This window comes from Blennius ocellaris (assembly GCF_963422515.1).
Source record: "Blennius ocellaris genome assembly, chromosome: 12".
Lineage (NCBI taxonomy): Eukaryota > Metazoa > Chordata > Actinopteri > Blenniiformes > Blenniidae > Blennius > Blennius ocellaris.
Genome location: NC_137661.1, coordinates 28,848,633 through 28,866,710, shown reverse-complemented (window position 1 = coordinate 28,866,710; position 18,078 = coordinate 28,848,633). Strand labels below are relative to the sequence as shown.

At 52.4% G+C, this 18,078-nt stretch overlaps 1 protein-coding gene across 1 annotated transcript in view; it reads left to right on the top strand.

The window, feature by feature from the left end:
* Positions 1-18,078, top strand: part of prdm5 (PR domain containing 5) — a 47,796-nt gene that overhangs the window by 10,811 nt on the left and 18,907 nt on the right. The window contains exons 9-13 of the mRNA XM_080505968.1: positions 193-277; positions 352-509; positions 1,917-2,010; positions 5,187-5,347; positions 10,193-10,286. Coding sequence (XP_080362094.1) covers positions 193-277; positions 352-509; positions 1,917-2,010; positions 5,187-5,347; positions 10,193-10,286 — 592 coding nt within the window. The remainder of the gene's footprint in view (positions 1-192; positions 278-351; positions 510-1,916; positions 2,011-5,186; positions 5,348-10,192; positions 10,287-18,078) is intronic.

Below are 18,078 nucleotides of genomic sequence, written 5' to 3'. Positions count from 1 at the left end.
CTCGGCTGAGAGAGTCCTGATTGGAACTTCGCTGTGAAGCCGGGAGGAGACGGGAACTTCTCAGCACTTTAGTTGCTTTCCTGTCTACTGGAAGCAGACGAGATGTGGTTTGACCATCGCAAACCTTCAACCCACGTTTCTAAAGCGATCAGCACCACCTGAAGTTCCCTCTTCCTTGTTCTTGTGCCGCAGGTCCATGAAATCTACGAATGCCACGCCTGCGACAAGAAGTTCATCTCCACCAACCAGCTGAAGCGCCACATGATCACTCACTCCGGTAAGACGCCGCCGCGGCGCCGCCGCCCTGCACACGCTTTGTGAGGTGACTGAGGTTTGTGTGCCGGCGGCCAGAGAAGCGACCCTACACCTGCGAGGTCTGCAGCCGCTCCTTCAAGCGTCTGGACCAGGTGACGGCGCACAAGATCATCCACAGCGAGGACAAGCCCTACAAGTGCAAACTGTGTGGGAAGGAGTTCGCCCACCGCAACGTCTACAAGAACCACAAGAAGGTGAGTGGCTTCACACGTTCTGCTGCTGAGGAGAGCCGTGGCCCCTCAAACACTGGGGCCCCCCAGGTTCCCCTGAGAAGAGCCGTGGCCCCTCAAACACTGGGGCCCCCCGCGGTGTCCCCGAGAAGAGCCGTGGCCCCTCAAACACTGGGGCCCCCCGCGGTGTCCCCGAGAAGAGCCGTGGCCCCTCAAACACTGGGGCCCCCCGCGGTGTCCCAGAGAAGAGCCGTGGCCCCTCAAACACTGGGGCCCCCCGCGGTGTCCCCGAGAAGAGCCGTGGCCCCTCAAACACTGGGGCCCCCCGCGGTGTCCCCGAGAAGAGCCGTGGCCCCTCAAACACTGGGGCCCCCCGCGGTGTCCCAGAGAAGAGCCGTGGCCCCTCAAACACTGGGGCCCCCCGCGGTGTCCCAGAGAAGAGACGTGGCCCCTCAAACACTGGGGCCCCCCAGGTTCCCCCGAGGAGAGCCGTGGCCCCTCAAACACTGGGGCCCCCCGCGGTGTCCCAGAGAAGAGCCGTGGCCCCTCAAACACTGGGGCCCCCCAGGTTCCCCCGAGAAGAGCCGTGGCCCCTCAAACACTGGGGCCCCCCAGGTTCCCCCGAGAAGAGCCGTGGCCCCTCAAACACTGGGGCCCCCCGCGGTGTCCCCGTGGCTACCTCTGGGATGGAGGCGTCACTCGACTGGATCGGTTGGTGTTGGCGGGTGGAGGAGTCGGTGGGCGGCAGAACAGCCGTCCTCTGAACCCTGCTCTGCTGCTCCTGCTGCTCTGCTGCTCCTGCTGCCCCTGCTGCTCCTGCTGCTCTGCTGCCCCTGCTGCTCTGCTGCCCCTGCTGCTCCTGCTGCTCTGCTGCTCCTGCTGCTCCTGCTGCCCCTGCTGCTCTGCTGCTCCTGCTGCTCCTGCTGCTCCTGCTGCTCCTGCTGCTCCTGCTGCTCCTGCGGCCCCTGCTGCCCCTGCTGCTCCTGCTGCTCCTGCTGCTCCTGCTGCTCCTGCGGCCCCTGCTGCCCCTGCTGCCCCTGCTGCTCCTGCTGCTCCTGCTGCTCCTGCTGCTCCTGCTGCCCCTGCTGCCCCTGCTACCCCTGCTGCTCTGCTGCTCCTGCTGCTCCTGCTACCCCTGCTGCTCTGCTGCTCCTGCTGCTCCTGTGGCCCCTGCTGCCCCTGCTGCCCCTGCTGCTCTGCTGCTCTGCTGCTCCTGCTGCTCCTGCTACCCCTGCTGCTCTGCTGCTCCTGCTGCTCCTGCTGCTCCTGCTGCCCCTGCTCCTCCTGCTGCTCCTGCTGCCCCTGCTCCTCCTGCTCCTCCTGCTGCTCCTGCTGCTCCTGCTGCTCCTGCTGCTCCTGCTGATGATCCTCTGGCAGGAATTCCAGAAGCTTCCTGAAGGTCCTGACGGACTCGCTGGTGTTTCTCTGCAGACGCACTCGGAGGAACGGCCCTTCCAGTGCGAGGAGTGCAAGGCGCTGTTCCGCACCCCCTTCTCTCTGCAGCGCCACCTCCTCATCCACAACAGTAAGTGGAGACGTGTTGGTGTGTGTGAGTGTGTGTGTGTGTGTGTGTGTGAGTGTGTGTGAGTGTGTGTGTGTGTGTGTGTGTGTGTGTGTGTGTGTGTGTGTGTGTGTGTGTGAGTGTGTGAGTGTGTGTGAGTGTGTGAGTGTGTGTGAGTGTGTGTGTGTGTGTGTGAGTGTGTGAATCCAGAAGGCCATCAGGCCAGGTGGACAGAGTGGTGTGACGCTCACCACTGGTCAGGCCTTACCGGGTCACCTCAGACCCTCTGGTCACCCTACACCTGCATCAATAAGGAGGTTGATCTATCAGGTGAGCCGGCTGTGCCTCATTGTCTCCTCCTCCATGAGGAGCGTTCTCATTGTCTCCTCCTCCATGAGGAACGTTCTCATTGTCTCCTCCTCCATGAGGAACGTTCTCATTGTCTCCTCCTCCATGAGGAACATTCTCATTGTCTCCTCCTCCATGAGGAGCGTTCTCATTGTCTCCTCCTCCATGAGGAACGTTCTCATTGTCTCCTCCTCCATGAGGAACGTTCTCATTGTCTCCTCCTCCATGAGGAACGTTCACAGTGTGGATCTATAAGGTGAGCTGGCTGTGCCTGATTGTCTCCTCCTCCATGAGGAACGTTCACATTGTCTCCTCCTCCATGAGGAACGTTCTCATTGTCTCCTCCTCCATGAGGAGCGTTCTCATTGTCTCCTCCTCCATGAGGAACGTTCTCATTGTCTCCTCCTCCACGAGGAGCATTCTCATTGTCTCCTCCTCCATGAGGAACGTTCTCATTGTCTCCTCCTCCATGAGGAACGTTCTCATTGTCTCCTCCTCCATGAGGAGCGTTCACAGTGTGGATCTATAAGGTGAGCCGGCTGTGCCTGATTGTCTCCTCCTCCATGAGGAGCGTTCTCATTGTCTCCTCCTCCAGGAGGAGCGTTCTCATTGTCTCCTCCTCCATGAGGAACGTTCTCATTGTCTCCTCCTCCATGAGGAACGTTCTCATTGTCTCCTCCTCCATGAGGAGCGTTCACAGTGTGGATCTATAAGGTGAGCCGGCTGTGCCTGATTGTCTCCTCCTCCATGAGGAATGTTCTCATTGTCTCCTCCTCCATGAGGAACGTTCTCATTGTGGATGCAGAGAGAATGTCTGAAGGTTGAATTACTGGACGACGTCGTCGATCAGGCTGCTGGAAACCCTTCAGTTAGAACCTCAGGTGGTTTAATGCTCGCTCACCTTGGGTTCAGGAAATAGACATTTGCAGAGAATAAAGAGAGAATGGTGGCGTGAAGCCGACGTGTTGTTATCACAGCCAGCGGGCTGAGCGGGGACCAGTGGAGGTTCTCCGTCAAGGAACCAGAGACGAGACGGGAACAGTTTTCCTGCATTGAGCTCAAAAATAAGAACGCAAGTCTTGGAAATGTTGTGGACGCGACTAAAGTCTGCAGCCAGTAGAACGTGTGAGCCGCCAGGCGTTCTGAAGGAAACTGGATGAATTAAGGCTCCAACTGAAAAACTGAGTCAAGTTGAATGAGGCATTTGATGAATTGTTCTTTTGGAAGACAAACAATGTCGCATGTCTGCCTTCAGTTTGACACTCTTGTTTACATTTTCTCAAACGTCTCAGTTGTGTAAGTTAGTAAAGTGAAGCGCAGCTCTTTAGTTCTAAACAACTTTCAGATGAATTCTCTTCTCGTTTTGTATGAAATATTATTTTCTCCTCGTCTGAATTTAAAAATAGTCCTTCTTTAAAACAAAGCATCTAAATGATGTTGTGACGTTTGGACTTTTATCCGTCCACAGCCTTTAACCCACCCTGAGGTTTCTACGTGACAGTCCCACCTTTCTATTAGCTGTCATCTCATCCTTCGCCTGTGGAAGTTTCCATTAGCAGCAGATGTCATAACCTTATCGAATGTGTCGCTGCTAGAAGACACCAGCGTCTTGACGGAGGGACAGGAAGCGTCTCGCTGGACGGCGGCGCTGCAGCCGAGCCGCGGAACAAAGACGTGGTCAAGCTGGAGGCATTTCCTGCCGCCGTCTCAGGAGGCCACATGACACCGGGGGGGGCGGGGGGGGGGGGGGGGGGGGGGGGGGTTCACTGGACCGCAGGTGAGAGGATAGAAATGACAGGGAATTAATGGCGAACGGCGAGAAGATGAAGCACAGCTGTCGCCGCATTTTGACATGAAATCCAACAGGGTTCCTTGTGGAGCTTTGTTCCTCGACGGAGGTTCTGCGTGGCGGGTTCTGTCAAAGAAAACACTTTCATGAACGACCCGTTCTGCTTCGTCGCTTTAGTTTTTCTTCACCACAAGGAGAAGGATCTTCGTTCTGCACGTTGAACTTGTAGATTTTCACTTTGGACCGAGATACTGCACGTCTCATTTTAAACCGATAATCATTGAAATTGTTGGAACTGAATGTTTTACTGTGTTTCTCCGACCGACGGCCGAGTGGAGCGTCGCTTCACGTTGAGTTCAGTCTGTGTGCCGCTGTCAGGACGAGCAGGACACGTTGTGCTGTTCAAGCCTTGTGTGTGTGTGTGTGTGTGTGTGTGTGTGTGTGTGTGTGTGTGTGTGTGTGTGTGTGTGTGTGTGTGTGTGTGTGCGCTCCGCTGCACTGAGCTGACCGTCGTCAGCCTTGGTCACCACAGAAGCAGTCCCGGCTTGCAGCTCCTCTGTGAAATTGAAAGATCTCCATATAATGGAAACACGACAGTGTTGTGTGTGAGTGGAGCGCAGAGGCGTGAAGGAAAACATCAGGCTTCACTCTGAACAGCTGAAACTGTCTGAGTACCGTCTGTCCCACGTCTCAGGGCCGTTCGGTGGCACGTCGGGTTTTTTCCTCCTTCAACTGTAAAAAAAAAAAAGCTCCAATAAAACTGAAGTATTTGAGATTCAGAGCAAAACACATGGCAGAGCACTTTGTTTGACTGTTTCCCTCGGGACGTGTCCAGCGACAGATAAATGGTACAAGATGACTTTAGTCCAAAATAGGATAAAAGCTTAAAAAAACCCAACACAACCAGACCATTTTTGAAACGTTGTGTGAGTCTGTCTGGTGCAGTGAGTCTGTCTTTGTCGTGTTCCGCCCACACAGTCGCTCCGGGGAAATTGCTTGTGCTCTGGCTTGTGCGTGACGACGGCGTGTTTCCAGTCAAATCACCTTCTGCCTCTTCCCGCAGGCGAGCGCACGTTCAAGTGCGACCAGTGCGACGCCACCTTCAAGAGGAAGGACACGCTGAACGTCCACATCCAGGTGGTGCACGACGGCCACAAGAAGTACAAGTGCGACCTGTGTGAGAAGGCCTTCGTCACGCCGTCCGTCCTCAAGAGCCACAAGAAGGTGATGGAAGCTGCCGCACACAGAAAAGCTGCAATCACACGCAGTGATTGCAGCTTTTCTGTCCCACCGACGCTTTTGTCCGGAAATTGACTTTGAACAAAATTGCGCCGTCACATTTGTCATGAATGCACACAGGTCAGGCAGAAAATAGCCTGTAGAAGATTACAACTCGTCTCCAGAAGCTCCCGAGCCTCTTTTGTGTGCAGGCGGTGTTGTTGTGGTCCTCTGGCCTCGGGGACAGAACCCCGGTCTGGATCCGGGACCGGGCTCCAGACTCTCTGTTCTCCCTCAGCTTGGGCAGCTTTTCCCCACAAAACTAGCTTTCTGACACAATCCAACAAGATCGAATCTGTTTTATTGTCGACTCAGGATCAGTGTGAATGTGTGACTGAGATACGTCCTGCAGAGAACTGAGATACGTCCTGCAGAGAACTGAGATACGTTCTGCAGAGAACTGAGATACGTTCTGCAGAGAACTGAGATACGTCCTGCAGAGAACTGAGATACGTTCTGCAGAGAACTGAGATACGTTCTGCAGAGAACTGAGATACGTCCTGCAGAGAACTGAGATACGTTCTGCAGAGAACTGAGATACGTTCTGCAGAGAACTGAGATACGTTCTGCAGAGAACTGAGATACGTTCTGCAGAGAACTGAGATACGTTCTGCAGAGAACTGAGATACGTTCTGCAGAGAACTGAGATACGTCCTGCCCGACTGTAATTCAGCCGGTCCAGGTGAAACACTAGAACACTGAAGGGGGGCTTCTGTTTCCATCAGCAATCTTCAGCCATCAGTAATTCCTGCAGGAGGAGGAGGAGGAGGAGGGGGGGGAGGAGGAGGAGGGGGGGGAGGAGGAGGAGGGGGGAGGAGGAGGGGGAGGAGGGAAAGGGGGAGGAGGAGGAGGAGGGAAAGGAGGAGGAGGAGGAGGAGGGAAAGGAGGAGGAGGGAAAGGAGGAGGAGGGAGAGGAGGAGGAGGAGGGAAAGGAGGAGGAGGGAGAGGAGGAGGAGGAGGAGGAGGGAAAGGAGGAGGAGGAGGAGGAGGGAAAGGAGGAGGAGGAGGAGGAGGGAGAGGAGGAGGAGGAGGGAAAGGAGGATGAGGAGGAGGAGGAGGAGGAGGAGGAGGAGGAGGAGGAGGGAGAGGAGGAGGGAGAGGAGGAGGAGGAGGAGGAGGAGGAGGATGAGGATGGGGAGAGGGAGAGGGAGAGGGAGAAGGAGGAGGAGGGAAAGGAGGAAGAGGAGGAGGAGAAGGAGGAGGTGGAGGAGGAGGTGGAGGAGGAAGAGGAGGAGGGAGAGGAGGAGGTGGAGGAGGGAGAGGAGGAGGGAGAGGAGGAGGTGGAGGAGGGAGAGGAGGAGGTGGAGGAGGGAAAGGAGGAAGAGGAGGAGGAGGAGGAGGAGGTGGAGGAGGAGGTGGAGGAGGAAGAGGAGGAGGGAGAGGAGGAGGTGGAGGAGGAAGGTCGTCATTGACTTTACTTCTCTGTATCAGCTCTAATTTCACTCGTCGTGTCTTGAAAGTGCTTGAAGTGGCTGCTGATATCAAACGGCTCCAGACGTCCGTCCTGACGGTTGCAGCCCGTGGAGGTTTTGGAATTCCGCCCCAGAGTTGATTAGAAATGGCAGCGAGTCCATGAGCCCTGCAGGGTTTCAAACCCTCAGCAGATCTGGCTGCAGCTCCGAGCCTCAGATGTGTCAGTGTCCGGTGTGGTTCTGGATCCTGATTGGAGCCAAATGGCTTCTTGGCGCACGGCGAAGGAAAGCGTCTGCTGGGTCGTGTCGGGCTGGAGACAGGCCGTCTCACCCGTCTCACCCGTCTCACCCGTCTCACCCGTCTCACCGCCCTGCTGCTGCGAGCGCCGGCCCAGATCAAAGGCCGGTCGCCGTGGAGACGAGGACTCTGGGTCTGTGTCGACGGCTCGGGGCCGCGGCGGCGCCTCGTCACTGAGTGGAGGAGCTGCTGAAGTTTGATCACATCGTCCCGCTGAGGCTGCAGGAGCAGAACTCACACTAGTGATGGAAGTTTGAAGAATGAGTGTCGGCGTCGCCGTCATTACGCTTTTATACAAAACTCTGATGGTCTCATAGGCTGAACTTCATATTTACGTTTATATATAATCTCTCACAGACTTGTTCAATTGTTTGTTTGAATGATTGAAGTGAGAAAGCTGCTGCTTCACCCTCCATGTGATCAGCTAACTGTCACACAGTGAATGATTAATAGGTCCATGTGATGTAATGTCCACTGCAGAGCGCTGGAGCGACGGGGACGTGAGACACGTGGCGTCTCTGACAGTCGACCTCAGCGTTCTGCAGTGCAGGTTGAAATGATTCTTTAATTCCGGCTTCCTTCTCGTCCCCGAGCAGAATCAGATGTCGCCTCTGAGCCGACATGACTCGACTTGTTTGGACAAGTACATGTGTCATAAATTGGAGTTGAGCTGCTACGAGAGTAATGCTGATGTGTTTTTGTGATCTTGGCTGTATTTTACTGGCGTCTCACATTCTTTCTAACCAAACTGCTTCCATGTAATCTGCTTGATTAAAGTAAGACCCAGTGTTGGAGTTGGACCCCGGCAACCAACAAACAAACCAAGTGAGCTTCAGTCACAGTCCTGTAATGCAAAGAGGCGTGGCTCGTTGGTAGAGCGGAAGGTTGCAGGTTTGATTCCCATCTCTGCCTGCCCACGTGCCGTAGTGTCCTTGGGCCAGACACTGAACCCCAGACTGCACCGGGACCTGATAGAAGCTCAACAGAACACGTTTCGCTGCCACTCAAAGAGCGGCGCAGTGAAACGTCTTCGCAGCCTGGAACCAGACGGGTTCCTCTTTGGTCCCGAGCCAAAACACAACATCCGTCATTTTGTGCATCAGAGGTGACGGAGCGCCGGCGGGGTTGTTTACGGCTGCAGGGAGTCACTGAGTGCTCTGGTGTTACATTAAATGCTTTCCCCTCAGTCAGTCAATAAGCCTGGACGCATGATATATGAGACTGTGTGTGTGTGTGTGTGTGTGTGTGTGTGTGTGTGTGTGTGTGTGTGTGTGTGTGTGTGTTGCAGACGGCTGTTCTGCCAGTGGGACTAGAATGAAGATTGCTGGTTCCTTTGCAGTAATAACAGATGAACACGTCATTTATATGTGAACAAAGTTTCAGTAAAGTGCTGCAAACACCCCCCCCCCCCCCCCCAACCCCCCCCCACCCTATAATTTCCACTCGGATGCTTTGGAAAGTGATGTTTCCATGTGAACTGTTGCTTGTGGCGTGCTGCCTGTGAAGGTGGAGGATTCCTCCGTCACCAGCTTTGCTCCATGTGGGTGCAGTGCTGGAGCCTGGTGGCGTGTGAGAGCGGCGCTCTGTAAACAGGCGCGTGTGCGTGAGTTTGGACGGAGCCTTTGTAAGGAAACACCCGAGGTGTCGGAGCGACGGCGTGGAGGCGGGGGGCCCAGGGGGGGTGGGGGGGGGGGGGGGGGGGCAGGGGGGGTTCCTGTATTGTTGTACTGCTGTTGAAACTGTCGCTCTGAGTCGGAGCCTTTCAGCCTGATGCTCAGAGAATTCACAACAGGCGGGGGGAGGGAGTGGGAGGGAGGGGGAGGAGGGGGGGGGGTGATTCACAGTACATTTCAACAAGGATTGAGGGAAGTGGAGGAGCGAGTTGTGGGAAAGGTGGAGGAGGGAGGGAGAACACCAGTTCCACATGTTTCTCCTGGTTCTCATGTGCAGGACGTCTGGAGCTCAGGACTGTGGGCTGCAGGAGGTGGGGGGGGGGGTGGGAGGGGAGAGGAAGAGGAGGGAGAGGAAGAGGAGAGGAAGAGGAAGAGGAGGGAGGAGATCAATGCATACTGCACCCTGGCCTTTAGGCCTCTTGGCTCTGGACCCTTGCAGACCTGCAGCTCTGAGCTGTTGGAGCGTCGAGCTGCACTCAGACTCCACAGTCAGACTCCACACTCAGACTCCACAGTGAGACTCCACAGTGAGACTCCACACTCAGACTCCACACTCAGACTCCACACTCAGACTCCACAGTGAGACTCCACAGTGAGACTCCACACTCAGACTCCACACTCAGACTCCACACTCAGACTCCACAGTCAGACTCCACACTCAGACTCCACAGTCAGACTCCCCACTCAGACTCCACAGTGAGACTCCACAGTGAGACTCCACAGTGAGACTCCACAGTCAGACTCCACACTCAGACTCCACACTCAGACTCCACACTCAGACTCCCCACTCAGACTCCACAGTGAGACTCCACACTCAGACTCCACACTCAGACTCCACACTCAGACTCCACACTCAGACTCCACAGTGAGACTCCACACTCAGACTCCACACTCAGACTCCACACTCAGACTCCACAGTCAGACTCCACACTCAGACTCCACACTCAGACTCCACACTCAGACTCCACAGTGAGACTCCACACTCAGACTCCACACTCAGACTCCACACTCAGACTCCGCAGTCAGACTCCACACTCAGACTCCACAGTGAGACTCCACAGTGAGACTCCACAGTGAGACTCCACACTCAGACTCCACAGTGAGACTCCCCACTCAGACTCCACTCAGCCTCAGCGCTCTGGGCCGACATGTTGTTTGCTCTTGACCCGACACACGGGTCACTTCAGAACACGGCGGAGGAAAGTAAACTCTGCGTTGCTTTAACTGGAGAGAAAAAACAAAGAGTTCCTCCAAGAGGCCAGATCGTCTGACGAGGACGAGTTCTGACAGTGAAGTCGGGCTATCACAGGAGATCACATTTGACTTTGTAATGCAGGAAGGATGGATGCTCCCATGTTTTCCCTAACCTCCACCATATGTGCTCTTCTTTTCATGGCTCTCCGTCCAGACGCACACCGGAGAGAAGGAGAAGATCTGCCCCTACTGTGGACAGAAGTTCGCCAGCAACGGAACCCTCCGGGTCCACATCCGCAGCCACACAGGTCAGTGGCCCCAGCCTGGCTTCACTTCCTGTTAGCCTGTTGGCCTGTTGGCCTGTTAGCCTGTTAGCCTGTTGGCCTGTTATCCTGTTAGCCTGTTGGCCTGTTGGCCTGTTGGCCTGTTGGCCTGTTGGCCTGTTGGCCTGTTGGCCTGTTAGCCTGTTAGCCTGTTGGCCTGTTATCCTGTTAGCCTGTTGGCCTGTTGGCCTGTTGGCCTGTTAGCCTGTTGGCCTGTTGGCCTGTTGGCCTGTTGGCCTGTTGGCCTGTTGGCCTGTTAGCCTGTTATCCTGTTAGCCTGTTGGCCTGTTATCCTGTTAGCCTGTTGGCCTGTTGGCCTGTTGGCCTGTTGGCCTGTTGGCCTGTTGGCCTGTTGGCCTGTTAGCCTGTTAGCCTGTTGGCCTGTTATCCTGTTAGCCTGTTAGCCTGTTGGCCTGTTGGCCTGTTGGCCTGTTGGCCTGTTGGCCTGTTGGCCTGTTGGCCTGTTGGCCTGTTGGCCTGTTGGCCTGTTGGCCTGTTGGCCTGTTAGCCTGTTGGCCTGTTGGCCTGTTGGCCTGTTAGCCTGTTGGCCTGTTGGCCTGTTGGCCTGTTAGCCTGTTAGCCTGTTGGCCTGTTAGCCTGTTGGCCTGTTAGCCTGTTGGCCTGTTGGCCTGTTAGCCTGTTAGCCTGTTGGCCTGTTGGCCTGTTGGCCTGTTGGCCTGTTAGCCTGTTAGCCTGTTGGCCTGTTAGCCTGTTAGCCTGTTATCCTGTTATCCTGTTGGCCTGTTATCCTGTTATCCTGTTGGCCTGTTGGCCTGTTAGCCTGTTAGCCTGTTATCCTGTTGGCCTGTTGGCCTGTTGGCCTGTTGGCCTGTTGGCCTGTTGGCCTGTTGGCCTGTTAGCCTGTTGGCCTGTTGGCCTGTTGGCCTGTTGGCCTGTTAGCCTGTTGGCCTGTTAGCCTGTTGGCCTGTTGGCCTGTTGGCCTGTTGGCCTGTTGGCCTGTTGGCCTGTTGGCCTGTTGGCCTGTTATCCTGTTAGCCTGTTGGCCTGTTGGCCTGTTGGCCTGTTGGCCTGTTGGCCTGTTGGCCTGTTGGCCTGTTGGCCTGTTATCCTGTTAGCCTGTTGGCCTGTTGGCCTGTTGGCCTGTTGGCCTGTTGGCCTGTTGGCCTGTTAGCCTGTTAGCCTGTTGGCCTGTTGGCCTGTTATCCTGTTAGCCTGTTGGCCTGTTGGCCTGTTATCCTGTTAGCCTGTTGGCCTGTTGGCCTGTTGGCCTGTTGGCCTGTTGGCCTGTTGGCCTGTTAGCCTGTTAGCCTGTTGGCCTGTTGGCCTGTTGGCCTGTTGGCCTGTTGGCCTGTTAGCCTGTTAGCCTGTTAGCCTGTTAGCTGCTGCACCACATTGAGACATGGGGCGTCACATCAAAGAGTTTTCATCTCCGCTCTTTAATTTGTTTCAAATGTTTATTATTATTATTATTATTATTATTATTATTATTATTATTATTATTATAACCACAACAACTTTAATTCCTTTACATAAAATTATGTAAAGATTATCAAACTATATTGCAAAAAAACAACAACAAAAAATAGAGAGGGTGAACAGACAAAAAAAATAATTTTACTCAATTGAGATGAATAGGATTGATTAAAGTGATGAGAAAGGTAGGATGGACATAGAATACATTAATGAATGAACAGATTTAGTAGCAGAGCAGTTGAGGGATTTTATAAAGATTCTTTCAAATGCTATTCAACTGTTAAACTAGCAATGGGAGGATTACACTGCTTTACTGCCGATTGAGTTTCTAATTCACAATAGTTTTCTTGTATAAACTCAAGTGAACTAATCAGGTTTCCATCTCTTCATCCCAGTTAACTTGTGTTGACATCTGACTGACTGACATTTGAAATCACGACCATCAGAAAACATTATTATCATTGTTGTGCCAACTTGTGAGGAAGATGTGGAAAATCACTTTTGCTGTTTAATTGCGACAAAATAAGCAAAGTGTCACAACAAGTGTGGATGAGATCTGATATGTTGAAGGTGATCATGTTGCTTTCAGCTCCATCTGCTGACGTTTAATCCAACAGACCCGGTAAAACATCAGGAACAACAAGCAGCTGCAGTTGCTGGACGTTGTTGTTAACAAGGTGTTCAAATGCTTCATCTCACTTCCTTTGGATGGGATGAAGTGAATAAAAGGATGGAGCAACAATCCTAAACTTTGGAAAGAAAAAAGAGCTTTGTTGAAGGTCGGGTCGTTTTACAATCGGCATTGGTTTACAGTTGTTTGCCCTGTAAACAACTACAACTCTGCAGGTATTCAGTGAGGTGGCGGCTTTTTATTTTTCTGTAAGTCGAATCTCGATAAATGAAGTACGTCAACTAGATGACGGTGATTCTCGCCCAGGAAGGGAAGCAGCTCCGCTCAGGAAGCCGCTGCTCCTCGTTTGTCCTCTGACTTGGAGGTTTTTTGGGCTTTTAAGTTGGAAGAAATGAGAAGAAACGAGGAGAAACGAGGAGAAACGAGGAGAAACGAGGAGAAACGAGAAGAAACGAGGAGAAGCGAGGAGAAACAAGAAGAAATGAGGAGAAACGAGAAGAAACGAGGAGAAACGAGAAGAAACGAGAAGAAACGAGGAGAAACGAGAAGAAACGAGGAGAAACGAGGAGAAACGAGAAGAAACGAGAAGAAACGAGGAGAAACGAGGAGAAACGAGAAGAAACGAGGAGAAACGAGGAGAAACGAGAAGAAACGAGGAGAAACGAGGAGAAACGAGGAGAAACACCGTCCAGCCGGGACAGACCGAGCAACAGGCCTGTCGCCATGTCTCCATGTCTCCATGTCTCCATGTCTCCATGTCTCCGTGTCTCCGTGTCTTCGTGTCTTCGTGTCTTCGTGTCTCCGTGTCTCCATGTCTTCATGTCTCCATGTCTCCATGTCTCCATGTCTCCGTCTCCGTGTCTTCGTGTCTCCATGTCTCCATGTCTTCATGTCTTCATGTCTCCATGTCTCAATGTCTCAATGTCTCCATGTCTCCATGTCTCCATGTCTCCATGCCTTCATGTCTCAATGTCTTCATGTCTCCATGCCTTCATGTCTCCATGTCTTCATGTCTCCATGTCTCAATGTCTCAATGTCTCAATGTCTCCATGCCTCCATGCCTCCATGCCTCCATGTCTCAATGTCTCCATGTCTCCATGTCTCCATGTCTCCATGTCTCAATGTCTTCATGTCTTCATGTCTTCATGTCTTCATGTCTTCATGTCTCCATGTCTCCATGTCTTCATGTCTCCATGTCTCCATGTCTCCATGTCTCAATGTCTCCATGCCTCCATGCCTCCATGCCTCCATGCCTCCATGCCTCCATGCCTCCATGTCTCCATGTCTCCATGTCTCCATGTCTCCATGCCTTCATGTCTCCATGTCTTCATGTCTCCATGTCTCCATGTCTCCATGTCTCAATGTCTCCATGCCTCCATGCCTCCATGTCTCAATGTCTCCATGTCTCCATGTCTCCATGTCTCCATGTCTCAATGTCTCAATGTCTCCATGTCTCCATGTCTCCATGTCTCCATGTCTCCATGTCTCCATGTCTCCATGTCTCCATGCCTCCATGCCTCCATGCCTCCATGTCTCCATGTCTCCATGTCTCCATGTCTCCATGTCTCCATGTCTCCATGCCTTCATGTCTCCGTGTCTTCATGTCTCCATGTCGTCATGTCGTCGTGTCTCCATGTCTCCATGTCTCCATGTCTCCATGTCTCCATGTGAGGAAAAGCATCATTTTGCAGCAGCACCATGAAAACAGAGGATGTTCATTAAACTGCCTTAAACTGGAACTTTACACATTCCTGTGTGTTTCCTTACCAACAGCCTGGTGCAAAGTCTTGGCATGGCCACACACACACACACACACACACACACACACACACACACACACACACACACACACACACACACACACACACACACACACACTGGCTGTCACCCCCACTTGCACAGAATCTCTGGTCTTTCCCTTGCTGCTCGAGGTTGATCAGCCTGGTTGTGAGGACGAACAGTTCCTCAGCTCTTCGGCTGTTCCTCCAGTGAAGCTCACGTCCTCCTGGACGCCTGTCTCTGCACGGTGGACAGGATGAGAGTGTGTTGGTCCAGTGACAGTCACACACTCTGTCAACACGCCGCTTTGTGTCGCTGTGTACGAGCTGTGTTTGCCTACATGTGTCTGTTGGGAGGACAAACCAGAAAGGGGTGGGGGTGGGGCGGGGGGGGTGGGGGTGGGGGGGCTATAGGCCGGTGTGGTCCGCAAGCCCAGTCTGATTGTATTTATATAGAATAAACAAAAGCGAGGAATGCTGGGGGAGGGGTGGGAGCCGGAGAGACACCTAAAAGAAAGAAAGAGGCAAAAAGAGAAAAGGCCACTCCAAGAAAGCATCCAGCCGGACGACCTCTGACCCCGACTGGCTGTAAATCTGTCGCCTCATTCTATAGGCTGTGGGCTTTTTGTTTGGGTGTGTGTGTGTGTGTGTGTGTGTGTGTGTGTGTGTGTGTGTGTGTGTGTGTGTGTGTGTGTGTGTGTGTGTGTGTGTGTGTGTGTGTGTGTGTGTGTGTGTGTGTTCCCTGACTGACAGTCCTGATAATAGGTATATATGCTATAATAGAAATAGATAATTTCATGTGTTCATGTAACTGGTCCTCAGGTCAGCAGAGGTCCTGATGTGACCCTGTCCATGGAGGTCAGACCTTCAGGACGTCGTCGATCTCTTCAAAACGACCCCCCGCTGAGTCGGAGGCCTTTAAAACGGCAGGTTCTCCAGTTTGCGGACAGGAAAGCTTGACGTTGTTTGTCTTCCTGCTTCACAGGAACAAGCCGGTTGATTGTTTACCTGTTGAACACAGAGGACTTTGTGGAGATTCCTCACAGGTTTCACGGACAAACACGGCGCTTTGTGAGGCGAACCGGTGCGGAAGGCGAGGGAGGGGTTAAAAAGTGATTGACAGAGAAGCAGGTGGATCAGCGGAGAAGGTTCAGTGTGTTTGTCCTGGACGGCTCTCAGCTGGTCACAACGTCACGCTGAGCTCCAACAGACTGGCTGCGGTGCCACAGAGGCGTCTGCCTTTATGACATCACAAAGAGCCCATAAAGCCGGGCTGTCCAACAGCTGGACCGGGACGTGGGACATGATGGACGTTTCTATCCTCTGCTACATGACGCCTCTTGGCCCCGCCATGGACGGACGTGATGTCCTCAGCCTCAGAGCTCGGTGGAGCACATTTTCCCACCATGTGAGCCACGAGGTGGTGAATCAGCGCAGTGGGGCCATTAATATTAATATTAAGATTATTTGTGCCAAGAGAAAAGCCAGGACTGGCCGTCACACTGACATCATGTTGGCACAGAAACACCTCGGCATCACCGCAGAGGGCTGTTTGCATTTCAGCTCTGGAGGAATTAGCTTCAATGTGTACAGTAATGTACTCACTGTACAGTAATGTACTCACTGTACAGTAATGTACTCACTGTACAGTAACAGTAATGTATTCACTGTATGGTAATGTACTCACTGTACAGTAACAGTAATGTATTCACTGTACAGTAATGTAGTCACTGTACAGTGATGTACTCACTGTACAGTAACAGTAATGTAGTCACTGTACAGTAATGTAGTCACTCTACAGTAATGTAGTCACTGTACAGTAATGTACTCACTGTACAGTAACAGTAATGTAGTCACTGTACAGTAATGTAGTCACTCTACAGTAACAGTAATGTAGTCACTGTACAGTAATATACTCACTGTACAGTAACAGTAATGTATTCACTGTACAGTAATGTACTCACTGTACAGTAACAGTAATGTATTCACTGTACAGTAATGTACTCACTGTACAGTAACAGTAATGTAGTCACTGTACAGTAATATACTCACTGTACAGTAACAGTAATGTAGTCACTGTACAGTAATATACTCACTGTACAGTAACAGTAATGTATTCACTGTACAGTAATGTAGTCACTGTACAGTAACAGTAATGTATTCACTGTACAGTAATGTAGTCACTGTACAAAAACAATAATGTACTCACTGTACAGTAACAGCAATGTATTCACTGTACGGTAATGTAGTCGCTGTACAGTAACAGCAATGTATTCACTGTACGGTAATGTAGTCGCTGTACAGTAACAGTAATGTAGTCACTGTACGGTAATGTAGTCACTGTACAGTAACAATAATGTACTCACTGTACAGTAACAGTAATGTATTCACTGTACAGTAATGTAGTCACTGTACAGTAACAATAATGTACTCACTGTACAGTAACAGTAATGTATTCACTGTACGGTAATGTAGTCACTGTACAGTAACAGTAATGTATTCACTGTCAATCTGTTTGTCAGAGGATTGAATGTTAATCCACTGTCCCTGTAATGTGACCTGGACATGCAGCTGGCTGGTCGTCCTGGTCGTCCTGGTCGTCCTGGACGTCCTGGACGTCCTGGTTGTCCAGGTCGTCCTGGTCGTCCTGGTTGTCCTGGACGTCCTGGTCGTCCTCGTCGTCCTGGACGTCCTCGTCGTCCTGGACGTCCAGCGAAGGCTCACATGGATTCCTGCCACATGTTGAACTCCACGTTCTTCTCAGGCTTCAGTGGTTTAATGAGCCTGTCAGTGAACACTGTAGAGAAACACTTCCACATTACTGTGGACAGAGGAAGATGTGGAACTTACTTCTTTAAAGTGGCACAAGGAATTTTACCCTTCAATAAAGATATTGACAAAAACTAATTGGAACTGTTGCTTTTTACATATTCTTCGTACTTACTGACCTGTTCCAGCTAAAATCAACATTCCAGTGACACTTTGCTTTATGATTTGTTGCTCACAGGCTGTGGTTTCAACCTGCATCACCGCCTAGCAGCTATGAAGGGAATATTCATGTAAAAGCATCTTCATGCTATGGTTGCATCCGGTCGGTGTACGTAGAGGCTGAACCTCCGTGGGAGAAGTGTTGTATTTAGAACATGTTGGGACTGTAATAAGATCTGCTCCCATCATGTGAACAGGAACGTTGCGGTCTTCTGCCACACGCAGCATTAGAACATCAGCCATTCATCGCCATGCTAGTTTTGAAACGTGTATAATTCCACTCATGCCCTCGGCCAGAATACTAATATTGTGTTTCTTTGAGGGTGGGTCAGTGCAGGAGGAAGCCTCTGCTCTGAGAGGAACTTCAGTGCCTCACTTCAGGCACACCACATTCATCGTCTCAATATCGCTTTCATTTGTTGTGGTAATTATATACAGCCACACTGAGATGTTTTCAAAAGCAAGGCACTGCGGCTCTACGTGATCTCACGACACAGCAGCTGCCCCCAAACTGACATCTGGCAGAACTCTGGGCTCACGGAACTATTTGTGTACAGATGACTTTGTTTGTCTTGACTGTGGTCATGGTTACAATCTGCTAAACAAAATCATGGTGTGGTGAATTATCCTGCGTCTCCACGATGAAGTGTTTTGGCCCCAGCAGCCCTGCTGGGCGGTTCTGGGGTGAGGCTGGGTGGTTCTGGGGTGAGGCTGGGTGGTTCTGGGGTGAGGCTGGGTGGTTCTGGGGTGAGGCTGGGTGGTTCTGGGGTGAGGCTGGGTGGTTCTGGGGTGAGGCTGGGCGGTTCTGGGGTGAGGCTGGGTGGTTCTGGGGTGAGGCTGGCTGGGTGGTTCTGGGGTGAGGCTGGGTGGGTGGTTCTGGGGTGAGGCTGGGTGGTTCTGGGGTGAGGCTGGGTGGTTCTGGGGTGAGGCTGGGTGGTTCTGGGGT